The sequence below is a fragment of the Aquarana catesbeiana genome, linkage group LG01 (assembly GCF_042186555.1).
Source record: "Aquarana catesbeiana isolate 2022-GZ linkage group LG01, ASM4218655v1, whole genome shotgun sequence".
NCBI classification, from domain to species: Eukaryota; Metazoa; Chordata; class Amphibia; order Anura; family Ranidae; genus Aquarana; species Aquarana catesbeiana.
This window is the reverse complement of record NC_133324.1, coordinates 139,434,723-139,450,225: the sequence shown is the minus strand read 5'-3', so window position 1 is coordinate 139,450,225 and position 15,503 is coordinate 139,434,723. Positions and strand designations below refer to the sequence as shown.

Below are 15,503 nucleotides of genomic sequence, written 5' to 3'. Positions count from 1 at the left end.
ATCCAAATGCATCTAAACTCGAGTACTTTAGGAGCATATTTTGCGCATGATCTTCTGTTATCTCCGCCAGCAAGAACCTGCATTCCGTGAAGAAAATATGCATACGCCTGTGTAAAAGAAGCATTCAACACGATTATATGCACTTTGCCTAAAACAATATTGCCTTACAATTGGTTTTATCTCTATTGGGGGCTGTACTATACTATTATTTATGTTGGTCTACCCCAATTTTCAAAGCAGTATGAGGATTCCAGTAATACAACAAATAAAAGAGGGAAGGTGCTTTACAGAAAAAATACATGTTACCATATTTACCCAAAACAAGGTATAGAAAGCATAATACTATTTCAGGTCCTGTGTCGACTGGCTTTTGTTAACTTCAAGCAGGTTTTGCACTTCTACACAAGTCACGCAAAACTTGCTTGAAGGTCAAATTTACCTGTCAATGAGCTCTGATCTCAGAAGCATCTCAAACTGTCATCAACACGAGTCAAACCCTGTCAACACTGGCCCATAGTTTAAAGTTCAAAATAATCCCTCACAAAATGAATACAATACTACTGGTCAGGGCAGAGCGGGCGGATGACAGGTCTGTGTCTGCTCAGCTTATGCAGAGCAGACACAGACGGAGCCGCTCTCCTCTATGGGCGGTCCGGTGTAAATAGACTCTGCTGTGCGTTTACACCCGACTGCCCCCTGGTCCGATCTGCCTAGACCAGAGTTAGGCAACCTTTTTGAGAGACCAAAGCTCTCCGAGATTCATTGCCTTTTTTTTTTTTTTTTTAATGTTTCCTTTTTTTTTTTTTTTTAGAAAAATATAATAAAACATATGTCACTGTAAAAATATAAACTTAGCCTACTTTAGAAGTGGACAGCGTTTGTCAGTAGGGCAGTGGATGGTGTCATAAGAGCAGTGGACATAGTCAGTAGGACAGTGGACAATGTCAATCAGTAGGGCAGAGGTTTGTGTCAGAGTGGAGTACGATGTCAGTAGTTTTTTATTTGTATTTTATTTGTATTATTTTTTTCACCGGTTTGGTGAAAGATAAGGGGTCTGAATAGGCCCCTGATGTCTCACTTTTTGAGACCGAGAAAGGGACTGAGGACATTTATGGCCCTATACAGTACAGTAATGTGTAAAAAAGAATACTCCCAATGGAAATTGTTGACTTTTTCAACATATTGAAACAGGCAAACATTAGATCTTCATTCAAAAAGTTCCTACAGATAAAGGTGCTGTGCTTAAACAAATGACCTATGAAACTGACATGGTGCATTCATTTTGATAAACCAAAATAACAAAAATGCAGATTTGTCACAAGAAAAAAAGTAAGTACACCTGTACATTTACCATTACTTCAAATCCATGAAAATTTAAATCCGGTATTCGAGATTAGGTACCAATCATTAAAACTTCCTTAGGCTAGGCTCACATATGTGCGGGTGGTTCCTGCTTCGGGCACACACTCGTTCTCACAGCTGCAACGACCTGCACAGTAAAAAGCGCTGGATGTGTGCGGGTGCCATCATCCATGTGAACGTTCATTCACCGATCTTCTCTGAGTAGTTGAGCAGGAAGCAATAAACATTGTCACTTCTGGGCTCAGAGCTGTCATAGCTGTCATTTGAGCTGCGCTTGATTAACTGCAGTGAAGGACAGAGGAAACATTTGATGACTCCATAAAGAGTATCTGTCACCTGCCCATGCTATCACATAGTGAACTTGTTAGCCCTCTTGTGATGGCAATAAAGATAAATAAAAATAGTCAAAATGTACAAAACATTTGAGGCAGACGTGGAGTATTGCTGCAAATGCTGGATTAAAGCCGCAAGCTGTCACAGCCGGGTGCCCATAGTAAAGATGCCGGGGGAGGACACAGGGTGAAAACGGCTGGGGTGAGTGCACCGCTGGACCGTGGAACAGATAAAAAAAAGCTAAAAAAACTAAAAAAAATAAAATAAAATAAAAAAAATCCAAGGACTGCAATATAATTGCATTTTTGGTATTGGGTTTATTGGCGTCGCCTATGAAAAATTGTAGGTACTGTACTGTTGCCATTTCACAGGCACTGCTATTTTGAGCCTTGACAAGTTTTGCACCTATTTTGCTCGACGCAGCCCTATCTTTTATATTTTACAAAAAATTGGGTATTATGTTATTTGTGTACCCTACAATTAATTTTAGTGTAATTTTTCTGAAAATATGTGTTTGATAAACTGCGCAAATATTGTGCAAAAAATTGCAGTTGCCACCATTTTATTCTCCAGGGCCTCTGATTTCAGTAATTATAAAATGTTTGTCTAAGTAATTTTCTAGCAAAACATTCTGATTTTAATGTTTATGAATTTTTTTTAAAAAAAGTATGTGGTTAAAAAGATCATCAAATGTTGTAAATCGATCATTTCACTGTAAGGAAGTTCATTTAAAGAGCATGGATTTCAAATGGCTATTGTGTTCAGGAATGGCTGACCCAGCTCAAGAGATTGTGTTTTTTTTTTTTTTTAACATCAGTCTCCCAGAAACGCAAACCTTCATGGCAGGATCTGCTGGTAACTTTTACAACATTTAGTGTCAAATTTATGTATCTACAATCAAAAATATAGTGTCAGGAAAAAAACCCTTTGCTGTCCAAAAAAGAGCATTTCAGTATGACTACAGTTTGCCATTGAATATATAGGCAAAGACCAGGCCTTCTGGAAATGTGCTATGGGCTGATGGGTTGTTTTGGCTATAGTTACAGAAGACATGTTTGGCTCAAACTAACAGCAGCATTTTTAGATGAGGCACTGAGATCTTGAGGATTGTAGAATTCAGCTTTACTTGCATAGAACAGTATGAGTCCAGAGCAATCCCATCTTTATTGAATAAAATTCATAATACATCGACATCACAGTTCCCACATGCAAGATGACAACAATGGTTGACGCATTTCATGCAGCTAGCCCTTAATCATGACTTTGTCATTATGGATTCTATACAATAAAGAATGGATGGATCTGACATTTTGGAGTGTGGTCAACCTCTGCCTTTTGGATTCATAGACTCATATAATCATGGTTCCGACCGGCTCCTAGTTGCACAGTGAATGGGCTGACACAGAAAAGCAAACACAGCTCCAGGTGAACTCACCCTATATTAAAGAGGTTGTAAACTTCAGGAAAAAAAAAAAACCCTGGAAGACAAAGGCATAATGAGCTAGTATGCATCGCATACTGGCTCATTATGAAATACTTCCCTTAGAATGAAGCTGTTGCAGCTGCGCCCGCACACCGCTGACAGGGCCGACTTCTTTCCCGGAGTTTCTTCCAGGTTCCCGGGCTCAGGTGCTCTGATTGGCTGGAGCTGCAGTAACGTCACTCCCTCACATGAGCACAGGAGCTGCCGTTCATGGCACCGGGCTCAGAAGGAACGGAACCGTGGCCATTCCTTCAGAGCGCATGCACCACTGATGTCACTGACTGCATGCAATGTACATATCTCCTAAATTGTACAGGTTTAGGAGATATTTACACTACCTATAGGTAAGCCTTACTATAGGTTTACCTGTAGGTAAATGTCTGCAGAGGAAGTTTACTTACTCTTTAAGTTTCTGGAGAACAGCATACATGTGTGAGAACAACATTACATGAGAGAGCAGAGAGAAAAAAACAAACTTCCTACAAGCATACGTAAACACACAGATGCTAGTGTATCACTACAGCGCCATCTATAGTTTGGAGTGCATAATACATGCTGATGCACTTCCAACACCTGGACAACTTGCAGTCAAATCAAATCAACTATGAATTCTGCATCCCATAAAAGTGTGCTTCATGAGAATATAATGCTGTTTGTCTGAAAGTTGAAGTTAACTCAGTAATGGATGTTTAACATGATAATGATCTGAAGCATATAAGAAATTACACAAAGAACATCTCAAAAAGAAGAAAGAGTTTGCCTTCCCTAGTCAAATTCTAGATCCCACTGACATACTGTGAAGGTATTTTAAAAGGGGCAGTTTATGCAAAGAAACTCAAAAACATTGTACAACTGAAGGAAATTTGTATGGAGTCAAAGTCAACATTTTCACAAAGTCGATATCAAAAAATGTGGGCAGTTGTGCAGAATATATATGAAAAAATCTTATTGTCATTTCTGCTATAGGGGTCAATAGCGGCTTTGAAGGCCTTACCTTTTCCACAGTACACAATTACTTTTATTCCTTATTTTTGTTGAATAAGTGATTGAAAAGCATATTTCCTTGTATTTTTATTCAAGTATATCAGCTTTACCTGCAGGCACTGTTTGAATAGAGATATAATGTTTGCCTGTGTAAATAAGTTGAAAAAGTGTGCTTACTTTTTTGCATGACTGTAGGGCTGAGGGCCCGTTCACATCTCTCGGTTGCATTGTACTACCGTGCATGTCACTGCAGAGCACAGCAAAGCACCAAACAAGCGTTTGCACTCTTTTGCAACGACACCTCGCAGGGCCCGTGTTTCAGCACAGTACATCACATGGTAGCGCAATACTGTGTGTTGTGCACTGTCAGAAAAAAGGTCCTTTTTTTTAATGTGTTGGCAGCCCATCAATTTGAATTGGCTGCATTAATGCTGAACACGTTAGCATCATACCCAAGTGGGAACAAGTCTGAATGGGTCCTAACAGTATCCAGGCCTAGTGGAAGGCAATCCCATGCTAGAATATTTTGTTGGAAAGCGCAATAAATATGCTCACATGTTGTTACAATATCCGCACAGTCTAGCAGCAGCTATTTACCAAATATTTCAGATGAATGAAACTTTTTTTTTTTGTTTATTTGTACATGCCAGTGACGTCCTCAAGTCTTATTAGACAAGCCAGTGTCTAAGAGATATTATGTGCTTGAATTCTTGGGATGCTGACTTATGTGGAGTCCTGTGAATGATATTACTTGTTGCAATGTTCCACTGACAACCACTGTTTGTTGGGGATTTCTGCTGCTGTGTGTGAACTCCGTCCTGCTTACTACCCAGTCTAATGTATATGTGATACTAGGGGACTACAGAGAGAACAAATGCCTCTGTTTACTGTCTAATAAAAACATTTTTACTGATAAATGATCTGTCATTATCTTTTGTTTCAATTTAGCCTACATGTTCAATAAATGACAGTTGTTTGTTTCACTTGTGGGTAAATATATACAGTGAGCGAAAAGTATTTGATCCCCTTCTGATTTTGTACATTTGCCCAGTGACAAAGAAATGATCAGTCTATAATTTTAATAATAGGTTTGTTTTACCAGTGAGAGACAGAATAACAAAAATATCCAGGAAAAACTCATTTAAAAAAAGTTATAAATTGATTTTCATTTTAATGAGTAAAATATTTGATCCCCTATCAATAAGCAACATTTCTGGCTCCCAGGTGTCTTCTATACAGGTAACGAGCTGAGATTAGGAGCACTCCCTTAAAGGGAGTGCTCCTAATCTCAGCTTGTTACCTGTATAAAAGACACCTGTCCGCAGAAGCAATCAATCGGATTCCAATCTTTCCACCATGGCCAAGAACAAAGAGCTATCCAAGGATGTCTGGGAAAAGATTTTAGACCTACACAAGGCTGGAATGGGTTACAAGACCATCGCCAAGCAGCTTGGTGAGAAGGTGACAACAGTTGGTGCGACTATTCGCAAAATGGACGAAACACAAAATAACTGTCAATCTCCCTCAGTCTGGGGCTCCATGCAAGATCTCACCTCGTGGAATTTCAATGATCATGAATACGGTGAGGAATCAGCCCAGAACTACACGGGAGAATCTTTTCAATGACCTCAAGGCAGCTGGGACCATAGTCACCAAGAAAACAACTGGTAACACACTACCCTGTAAAGGATTGAAAACCTGCAGCACCCGCAAGGTCTCCCTGATCAAGAAAGCACATGTACAGGCCCGTCTGAAGTTTGCTAATGAACATCTGAATGATTCAGAAGAGAACTGGGTGAAAGTGTTGTGGTCAGAGGAGACCAAAATCAAGCTCTTTGGCTTCAACTCAACTCGCCATGTTTGGAGGAGAAGGAATGCTGCCTATGACCCCAAGAACACCATCCCCTCCGTCAAACATGGAGGTGGAAACATTATGCTTTGGGGGTGTTTTTTTCTGCAAAGGGGACAAGACCACTTCACCACATCAAAGGAACAATGGACAGGGTCATGTTCCGTCAAATTTTGGGTGAGAACCTCCTTCCCTCAGCCAGGGCATTGGAAATGGGTCGTGGATGGGTATTCCAGCATGACAGTGACCCAAAACACATGGCTTAGGCAACAAAGGAGTGGCTCAAGAAGAAGCACATTAAGGTCCTGGAGTGGCCTAGCCAGTCTCCAGACCTTAATCCCATAGAAAATATGTGGAGGGAGCTGAAGGTTCGAGTTACCAAACAGCAGCCTCGAAGCCTTAATGACTTGGGGAGTATCTGCAAAGAGGAGTGGGCAAAAATCCCTCCTGAGATGTGTGCAAACCTGGTGGCCAACTACAAGAAGCGTCTGACCTCTGTGATGGCCAACACGAGTTTTACCACCAAGTACTAAGTCATGTTATGCGAAGGGGTCAAATATTTATTTCACTCATTAAAATGCAAATCAATCTTATAACTTTTTTGAAATACGTTTTTCTGGATATTTTTTTTGTTATTCTGTCTCTCACTGTTAAAATAAACCTACCATTAAAATTATAGATTGATCATTTCTTTGTCAGTTGGCAAACATACAAAATAAGCAGGGGATCAATACTCTGGCATTCACTGCAAGTGGATCTGCCTGGGGCATGTGTTTTAGATGACAGTAACTTATTCACCACCAGTGAATGCTTGGAGAAATATGCCCCTTGGTGCCAGTTCAGAGATCATAGGGCTTTCTGCAAAGGGTGACTAAACTGGCCAACACTAGGATATTTTTGAACGATCAGTCGCAGGAGCATTCACATGAAAATTCGGTGCATTTGATGACTTGATAAATGTTTAAAACACTTAAAAATAATTTTAAAAAAAGTTTGCTTTTAACATTTGATTTTAGAGTGAATGGACATTCCTGAACAAAAAACATATTCACTGTTAGAAAATCACTGTTAGAAAATGTTTCCATCCTGCTCCTTCGAATTTAATTTTTTTACTGTGTTTGAAAACGAACACTGATTTGACCCCACTAACCATTAGAAAGTTGAACAATGTTCTTAAAATTAACATTTTCCAATTAAATTCTACAGTCATATGTCCAGCTTAATCAGACATTAAAAGACACAATCCGGGACCTTTTTTTAAAGTGTATTTTACTGTTTGAAGTGGGGACTTTTTTTGTGGCTGCAAAGTCAGAGTTAAACCCATCCTGGAAAACATCTGGAGAATTAATCAAATTGGTGGCTTGGCTGCATCATTGACTAGTACTTCAATGGCAGATGAGTCTTCCAGCTGCTGTTGCAGGCTGGTAGTTAGTAAAACAGTTTTAATGTATGGTCAGAGCAGTTTGATCCCTGCCCTCAGTATTATTTTTTTCAAGTGAATTAGGACAGTTAATATACAGTTAGGTCCATATATATTTGGACACAGGCACAATTTTATTTATTTATTTATTTTTTTAGGTATTTACCAAAACATATTCAAGCTATAGTTCTATAATGGATATGGGCTGAAAGTGTACACTCTCAGGCTTAATTTGAGAGTATGTACATCTAAATCAGAAGAAATGGTTTAGGAATTACAGCTCTTAGGAATAGCCACCCCCCCTTTTTCAAGGGCCCAAAAGTAATTGGACAATTGAATCAAAAGCTGTTTCATGGCCAGGTGTGGGCTACTCTTTCGCTATTTCTTCATTAATTAAGCAGGTAAAAGTTCTGGAGTTGATTCTAAGTGTGGTATTTGCATTTGGAATCTATTGCTGTGAACCTACATCATGCGTTCAAAGGAGCTGTCCATGCAAGTGAAAACGGCCATTGTAAGGCTTCAAAAACTAAACAAATGCATCAGAGAGATAACAGCAACATTAGGAGTGTCCAAATCAACAGTTTGGTACATTCTGAGGAAAGAAAAATGCACTGGCGGGCTCAGCAACATAAAAAGGCCTGGAAAACAACAGTGGTGGATGATCTCAGGATCCTCTCTATGGTAAAGATAAAAATCCACTCACAACATCCAGATAAGTGAAGGACACTCTCCAGGAGATGAGTGTGTCATTGTCAAAGTCTACAATCAAGAGCACGAAAGCAAATACAGAGGGTTCACCACAAGGTGCAAACCATTCATAAGCCTGGAGAATAGAAAAGCCAGATTAGACTTAGCCAAAAAAACATTGAAAAAAGCCAGACCAGTTCTGGAAAAGCATTCTTTGGATGGATGAAACTAAGGTTAATCTGTACCAGAATTATGGGAAGAAAAAAGTTTAGAGAAGGCTTGGAACAGCTCATGATCCAAAGCACACAACGTCATCTATAAAACATGGTGGGGGCAGTGTGATGGCATGGGCATGAATGGCTTCCAGTGGCATTGGGTCATTTGGTGTTTATTGATGATGTGGCAGAAGACAGAAGCAGCCAGATGAAATCTACAGTGTTTAGAGATATACTGTCAGCCCAGATTCAGCCAAATGCAGAAAAGTTGATTGGACAGTGCTTCACAATACAGATGGACAATGATCCAAAACACACTGCAAAAGCAACCCAGGAGCTTTTGAAGGAAAAGAAGTGGAATATTCTGCAATGGCCGAGTCAATCACCTGATCTCAACCCAACTGAGCATGCATTTCTCTTGCTGAAGGCAAACCTAAAGGCAGAAAGACCCACAAAGAACAACTGAAGACTGCTGTAGTTAGAGCCTGGCAAAGCATCAGAAAGGAGGAAACCCAGTCTTTGGTAATGTCCATGAGTTCCGGACCTCAGGCAGTCATTGCCAGTAAAGGATTCTCAACAAAATGTTATATATGATTGTATTGATTTGTCCAATTACATTTGAGCCCCTGAAAATGGGGGGGGGGGGGGGGGGGATTGCTGTGTATAAAAATGGTTGCAATTCCTAAAATTTGTCTGCACTTCAAATTCATTTGGATTGTTTCATTTTAATTTTTATTCTGGTGGCATACAAAGCCAAAAGTATGAAAATTGTGCCTGTGTCCCAATATATATGGACCTAACTGTAATTACAAAACATATGTATGGTTTATCACTAGAAGTAATTGCTCATACGAGCCAATCAGTTTCTGTATTATGTTTCCCAGTAATTAAATTCTGATTGCTATAGGCAAAGTTTAGTTAGTAAGAGTCCTCATTCATAAATTATGGTGCACATAGGCCAAGTTAACACAGTGACTTATCCTCTCTTTCACCCTCTGTATTTTCCAGGGCCAAATAACTGTGTATGCAAACTTTGCTGAAGATCTCCACCTTCCAGAAGATGCTGAATTTTATTTTGTTTACAATGGATCCAGCCATCGGCATGTCACATTTGCAGAACGTGTCAATGCAAATTCTTTGTGCTCTATCCTACCAGGTCAGGAACTTTTTTTTTAGCTTTGATTTTGACAACTACATTGTTACAAAATAAAAACACAAAAAACCCTTTCACTTAAAGTGGTTGTAAACACCTAAATGTACCCAGTGAAGTGACTGGCCTCAGGTGATACACAGAGACTAAACAAATCCTCCTACATAAGTTGTACCTGTTTATCTGCAGCCCTCCTAAAGCACACATTTTACTCAGCTTTTCTCAGCACTAGCAGGCATGGGACAGGGATCTGATGTCACACACTGCAGAGCATATCATAGGAAGCTGAGTGTAATCTGAGGCCTGAGTGGGAGGGAAAGGACAAACCCCTCTACACAGTTTCATAGGGGAAATCTGCACAGCTGAGGCTAGCAATAATGTGTGTGTTGCTTAGAAGTCAGAAGTGACTCATTCAGTTATCAGAGGAATGAGAGAGGAGACAAATCACCCTAGGTGATTTGGATAAAAGCAAGGATACACTATATGTTTTCTGTGAAAATAATGCCGGCTGACATTGTCCTAGTATTGAGACAACTAGCACTGGGTGATAAAAATGGGCCATGCATGGCTTGATATACAGACAAATCCTGTTAAATTGTCAGAAATTTGAGGCGGGTGACGGGGCCCTGTCAGGATCACTTGGTTCAACATACTTGGATCTGAAGTGAAAATGAGCAATCTTGGTCTGTCATGAGACAAATACAGAGACTGCCATTATATAACCTTCTGAAAAGGTTTGTTGTCTGGCTGTTATGCTGCTCCTCTGGCTTCAGTACATTTTGATTTGTGGAGGCGGTTGACGTGGTAAGAAGGTAATATGTTGCCACCTCACTGTCTATTTTAACCCTGTAAAGTGCGCATCACTGTTCCAGAACTGTGTGCAATGCAGTCAGTTGTAATGAATTGGGAAGGAACATACGTTCCACATTCATAATTATGCTACCAAAATTAGTGTGTGCTGTAAATTGCCTTTAGCATTGTTCCTGTTTCTTCTTGCCGGAGGCTTCCATTTTGCTGAAGCCCAGACCCCCTGAGCAGCCGTTAGGCTAGGTTCATTCTAGTGCAGGTCGTGCGTCCCGAGGTTGATCGAACACGGCAGCCCATTCATTTGAATGGGCTGCTGTGCCGTGTAAACCACACAAAAAAGGCGGCTGCAGCGGTTCTCACAATCGCGCTGCGGGCTCGCAAGAGCAGTACGATTCGGGTGAGGCAGTCTATGTGACCGGAACTCACAGTGCGGACTAGTGTGAACCTAACCTAAATCTTTATTGCACTACATAGTTGATGGCAGATCTAAATTAGATTGTACAATCAGATTATACAGTGTATATAGCCACCTTTATTGTTATGAGTCTCTAAACTTTATTGTATTAGCATACAGAAGTAAAAGCTACTCTCAGATAAGAATTATGAAAGTAAATGTGCTTTATATGTCTCTTTTCCCAGGACATAATTGCTCAGAATCCTTAACCGTGGCTGTATGTATGCACACTGATGGCTATTCTCCAGTTATTGTGGCGTGCACCACTGTAGACTATGTGATAGATAAAGCTTGCAGTATTTCCCACTTCTTGAAAAGCAACAGCAACAGCCTAACTCCATGCAGTCACAAGGACATTCTCGATCAGTTTGATGTGACTCTCAAGGACTTGCAGTTACTGGACCGTAACATGATGCTATGCTTCGCACACGAGGATTTGACTCCTTGGAATCTTCTTGGATCCTTTTCTGAAAAAGGTAAGATATATAATGAGACATTTGTGAGAATTGTATCCAGTGCTGGTTTAAAGCATAACCACATTTTCACTTTAAACTGGATTTCAGACAAAACAAATATTGTCTAAATTCAAAAGTCATGTGTGACCTTCCTTCAATCTTGCTGTGATTTGTGCATTTCTTCGAGATCTGTGCAGTATTCCATTGTAAAACTTTATTTCTGGGTGGAAGCTTCCTGTAACAAAGACCTCTCACTGCTGCTCCCTCTCCTTTTGCCTGGTGATTAGTCCTGTATCCGCCCCCTCCTGTAGTTTTCTGCAGGCAAGATGTGATGGGTGGAGCCTGCTGGGTCCCTCCCATAGCTCTGCTCTCTGCACAGGTTATGTACAGCACAATGATGATGTCACTGCTCTTTCTACAAGGTGATATCTGGGATTGTAAACTAATTAGGAGCACACAAAGTGGATTTATATCCTTTATGTTCATTAAGTTGTACACTTAAAGCAGAGTTCTGCTTAAAAAATAAAAATTAAAAGTCAGCAGGTACAAATACTGCAGCTTCTGACTTTTAATAATTGGACACTTACCTGTCCGAGGTCCAGCGATTCGGGAGAACGAAGCCCAGCTCGTCTCCCCCTCTCCTGTGGGCGCCCGGCTGTGGCTTCACTGCGCATATGCGAGCCGCGCGGCGCGCTGTGACTGGCCAGGGCAATCATCTGGGACCTGTGACACGAGGTTGATTGCCGAGAGGGAGGGGGGAGAGGTGAACTTCCGGCGCCGCGGTGCCCCGGGAGGAAGTGGGAGCTGGAACCCTCTAAAAAGAGGGTTTCCGCTCCCCCCCCCCCCAAAAAAAAATGACATGCCAAATGTGGCATGTCAGGGGGTCACCTTCCCTTTAAAGCGAAAGTTCCATTTTTGGGTGGAACTCCACTTTAAATGAAAATGTCTGAGCCTGGAGTTAAGATTTAACATCTTTATCTGTTATTAGCTGTAATAAAGATAAATATCTATTCCACCAGTCTAAATATCTATTCCACCAGTCTACATTTTTCCTGTAACTATTTTTGCCCAATACTAGACGGTTCTGTTTGGAAGTGGTAAACCTATCTTGCACTGAGCTAAATATATGAGCGTACTTGTTCCAGGAGGCTGCAGACAGTAGTGCCTGGAAACAAGTAGCCCACCATATTGACATTTATTAGGCTGCTGTGACAAATAGAAATTTATTTGTCTCAGTGAAAATGCAGTTCGAGCGTGAGGTCCCCTCCCCAGACAGCTTTTTTACCTTGTGAGTGATACTCAAGTATAGGGACAACTAACGGGGGATAAAATAACCCCTGCATTTTTAAAAAAAATAGTGTTCTCTTAAAAAGGGGCCTCCTTCACTGCAGTAACAGTGAGCATCTGCCACCTGCGTGTTCTGCCAGCTGTGGTGTCGGGGTGATTATTCTCATGTGGCAGTTACTCCAGTCCAAACTGTATTTTAGGAAGTGGCAGCCCACTTTTATTAAACAGAACGGAACAGTTCCCATAGAAACCAGTTGCCCACGCAAAAGTTTCCACCATTAACATGGAAAGTCAACTGAAAGTACCAAGCCACCTGGCTTCCTTGTGTAGCAAGGTCTCCGACCTCCTTCAGTCTAATGAGAACCTCCAGGGCCAGAGATAGCTGACATCATTCTGTATGTGGTGGGTTGTGAGGCATAGTGAGTGCAGGATGGAGAAAGTCATTGGGCGACAGATACTTCTTGGATTCAAAAAAGGTTTTATTTCTTTTAACAGTCCTTTTTGTATTTTTGGGGGGAGAGAGGGTTAGGGTCAGAACACCCTTGAGTAGTTGCAAGTTCAATTAGCAGACCCCGAGACTTCAATAGGAGGACAGCCGTGCAGGGAAAAGCCTCCAGCAAGAAGCCACGTCTGCACCTGCAAGAATGCTGTCTCCTATGGCAACAGTCTTTAACAGTTCCTAACACAAAGCTTAACAGTTCTTTCACCTTCACTACAACTTCTTCTTGTACTTCTCCAAGGAGAGGGAGCAGCAGTGAACGGTCTTTGTTACAGGAAGCTTCCGCCCAGAAGTAAAGTTTCAGCTCTCCCAGTGACTCCCCTCGGGGATCAGCTTTCCCAGTGACTCCCCTCGGGCATCAGCTCTCCCAGTGACTCCCCTCGGGGATCAGCTTTCCCAGTGACTCCCCTCGGGGATCAGCTCTCCCAGTGACTCCCCACGGGGATCAGCTTTCCCAGTGACTCCCCTCGGGGATCAACTCTCCCAGTGACTCCCCTCGGGGATCAACTCTCCCAGTGACACCCCTCGGGGATCAGCTCTCCCAGTGACTCCCCACGGGGATCAGCTCTCCCAGTGACTCCCCTCGGGGATCAGCTTTCCCAGTGACTCCCCTCGGGGATCAACTCTCCCAGTGACTCCCCTCGGGGATCAGCTCTCCCAGTGACACCCCTCGGGGATCAACTCTCCCATTGACTCCCCTCGGGGATCAGCTCTCCCGGTGACTCCCCTCGGGGATCAGCTCTCCTGGAGACTCCCCTCGGGGATCAGCTCTCCCGGTGACTCCCCTCGGGGATCAGCTCTCCCGGTGACTCCCCTCGGGGATCAGTTCTCCCAGTGACTCCCCTCGGGGATCAGCTCTCCCAGTGACTCCCCTCGGGGATCAGTTCTCCCAGTGACTTCCCTCGGGGATCAGCTTTCCCAGTGACTCCCCTCGGGGATCAGCTCTCCCAGTGACTCCCCTCGGGGATCAGCTTTCCCAGTGACTCCCCTCGGGGATCAGCTCTCCCAGTGACTCCCCTCGGGGATCAGCTCTCCCAGTGACTCCCCTCGGGGATCAGCTCTCCCAGTGACTCCCCTCGGGGATCAGCTCTCCCAGTGACTCCCCTCGGGGATCAGCTCTCCCGGTGACTCCCCTCGGGGATCAGTTCTCCCGGTGACTCCCCTCGGGGATCAGCTCTCCCGGTGACTCCCCTCGGGGATCAGCTCTCCCGGTGACTCCCCTCGGGGATCAGTTCTCCCGGTGACTCCCCTCGGGGATCAGTTCTCCCGGTGACTCCCCTCGGGGATCAGCTCTCCCGGTGACTCCCCTCGGGGATCAGCTCTCCCGGTGACTCCCCTCGGGGATCAGCTCTCCCAGTGACTCCCCTCGGGGATCAGCTCTCCCAGTGACTCCCCTCGGGGATCAGCTCTCCCAGTGACTCCCCTCGGGGATCAGTTCTCCCAGTGACTCCTCTTGGGGATCTGCTCTCCCGGTGACTCCCCTTTGGGGATCACTTCTCCCATTGACTCCCCTCGGGGATCAGCTCTCCCAGTGACTCCCCTCGGAAATCAGATCTCTCAATAACTTCCCTGTACCTGCTAGAATTCATGGAAATTGTAGTCTCTGCAGCTGGTAGTACATTAAAAATGAATAACATGTGGCTGATCCAGCAGCCTATATTCCTGTACTGGAAGTGGCTAAGAGAACTGTGATTTGCCTCCCAGGAAGACAGGCAACAAACCAAAATTAAGACAAGAACAAAGTGGCCAGACAACCCTATTGTGAAAATACTAATAGATGCAAAGTTGCAATGAGGGTTTAATCTACTTGAGTTCTTACTGGTTACCATTTCTGTCTTTTTCAACACTAACAATAAGAGGGTGAAAATGGAGCAAATGAAAAAAACACAAGAGCATGAAACAGGGAAACAAAGCAGGAAATCAAACAATAACTAATGCAAACACAAGTAGCCAAACCCAGACTGAGGAGAATACAATGGATTGAATGCCAGAAATCGAGCCATACACTGATTCACAGGGCTACTAGGTGCTATCAAACTAAAGGCAGGACGGGGAATGTAGGGTGGAAGGGATTACAGGGAGTTTGGGAACAGCACAAGGTGAACAAATTGTGTGTTTGGCAATCTCTAAGGCCCCTTTCACACTGGGGCGGTGGGGGCGTCGGCGGTAAAACATCGCTATTTTTAGCGCTGTTTTACCGCGGTATTTGGCCGCTAGCGGTACGGTTTTAACCCCCCCGCTGGCGGCCGAAAAAGGTTTAAAACCACTCGTATAGCACGCTATAGCCGCGCTGTCCCATTGATTTCAATGGGCAGGAGCGGTTTAGGAGCGGTGAATACACCGCTCCTTCACCGCTCCAAAAATGCGGCTGACAGGAGATTTTTTCTTCTCCTGCCAGCGCACCGCTTCAGTGCGAAAGCCCTCGGGCTTTCACACTAAACAAACAGCGGAGGCTGTTTTGGGGCGGTTTGCAGGCGGTATTTTTAGCGCAATAACGCCTGCAAACCGCCCCAGTGTG

At 43.2% G+C, this 15,503-nt stretch overlaps 1 protein-coding gene across 1 annotated transcript in view; it reads left to right on the top strand.

Annotated features, from left to right (window-relative positions):
• The window catches only part of ARHGEF28 (Rho guanine nucleotide exchange factor 28), a 364,027-nt gene that overhangs the window by 114,253 nt on the left and 234,271 nt on the right, over window positions 1-15,503 (top strand). The window contains exons 3-4 of the mRNA XM_073624213.1: window positions 9,342-9,489; window positions 10,930-11,220. Of these exons, the coding sequence (XP_073480314.1) occupies window positions 9,342-9,489; window positions 10,930-11,220 (439 nt within the window). The remainder of the gene's footprint in view (window positions 1-9,341; window positions 9,490-10,929; window positions 11,221-15,503) is intronic.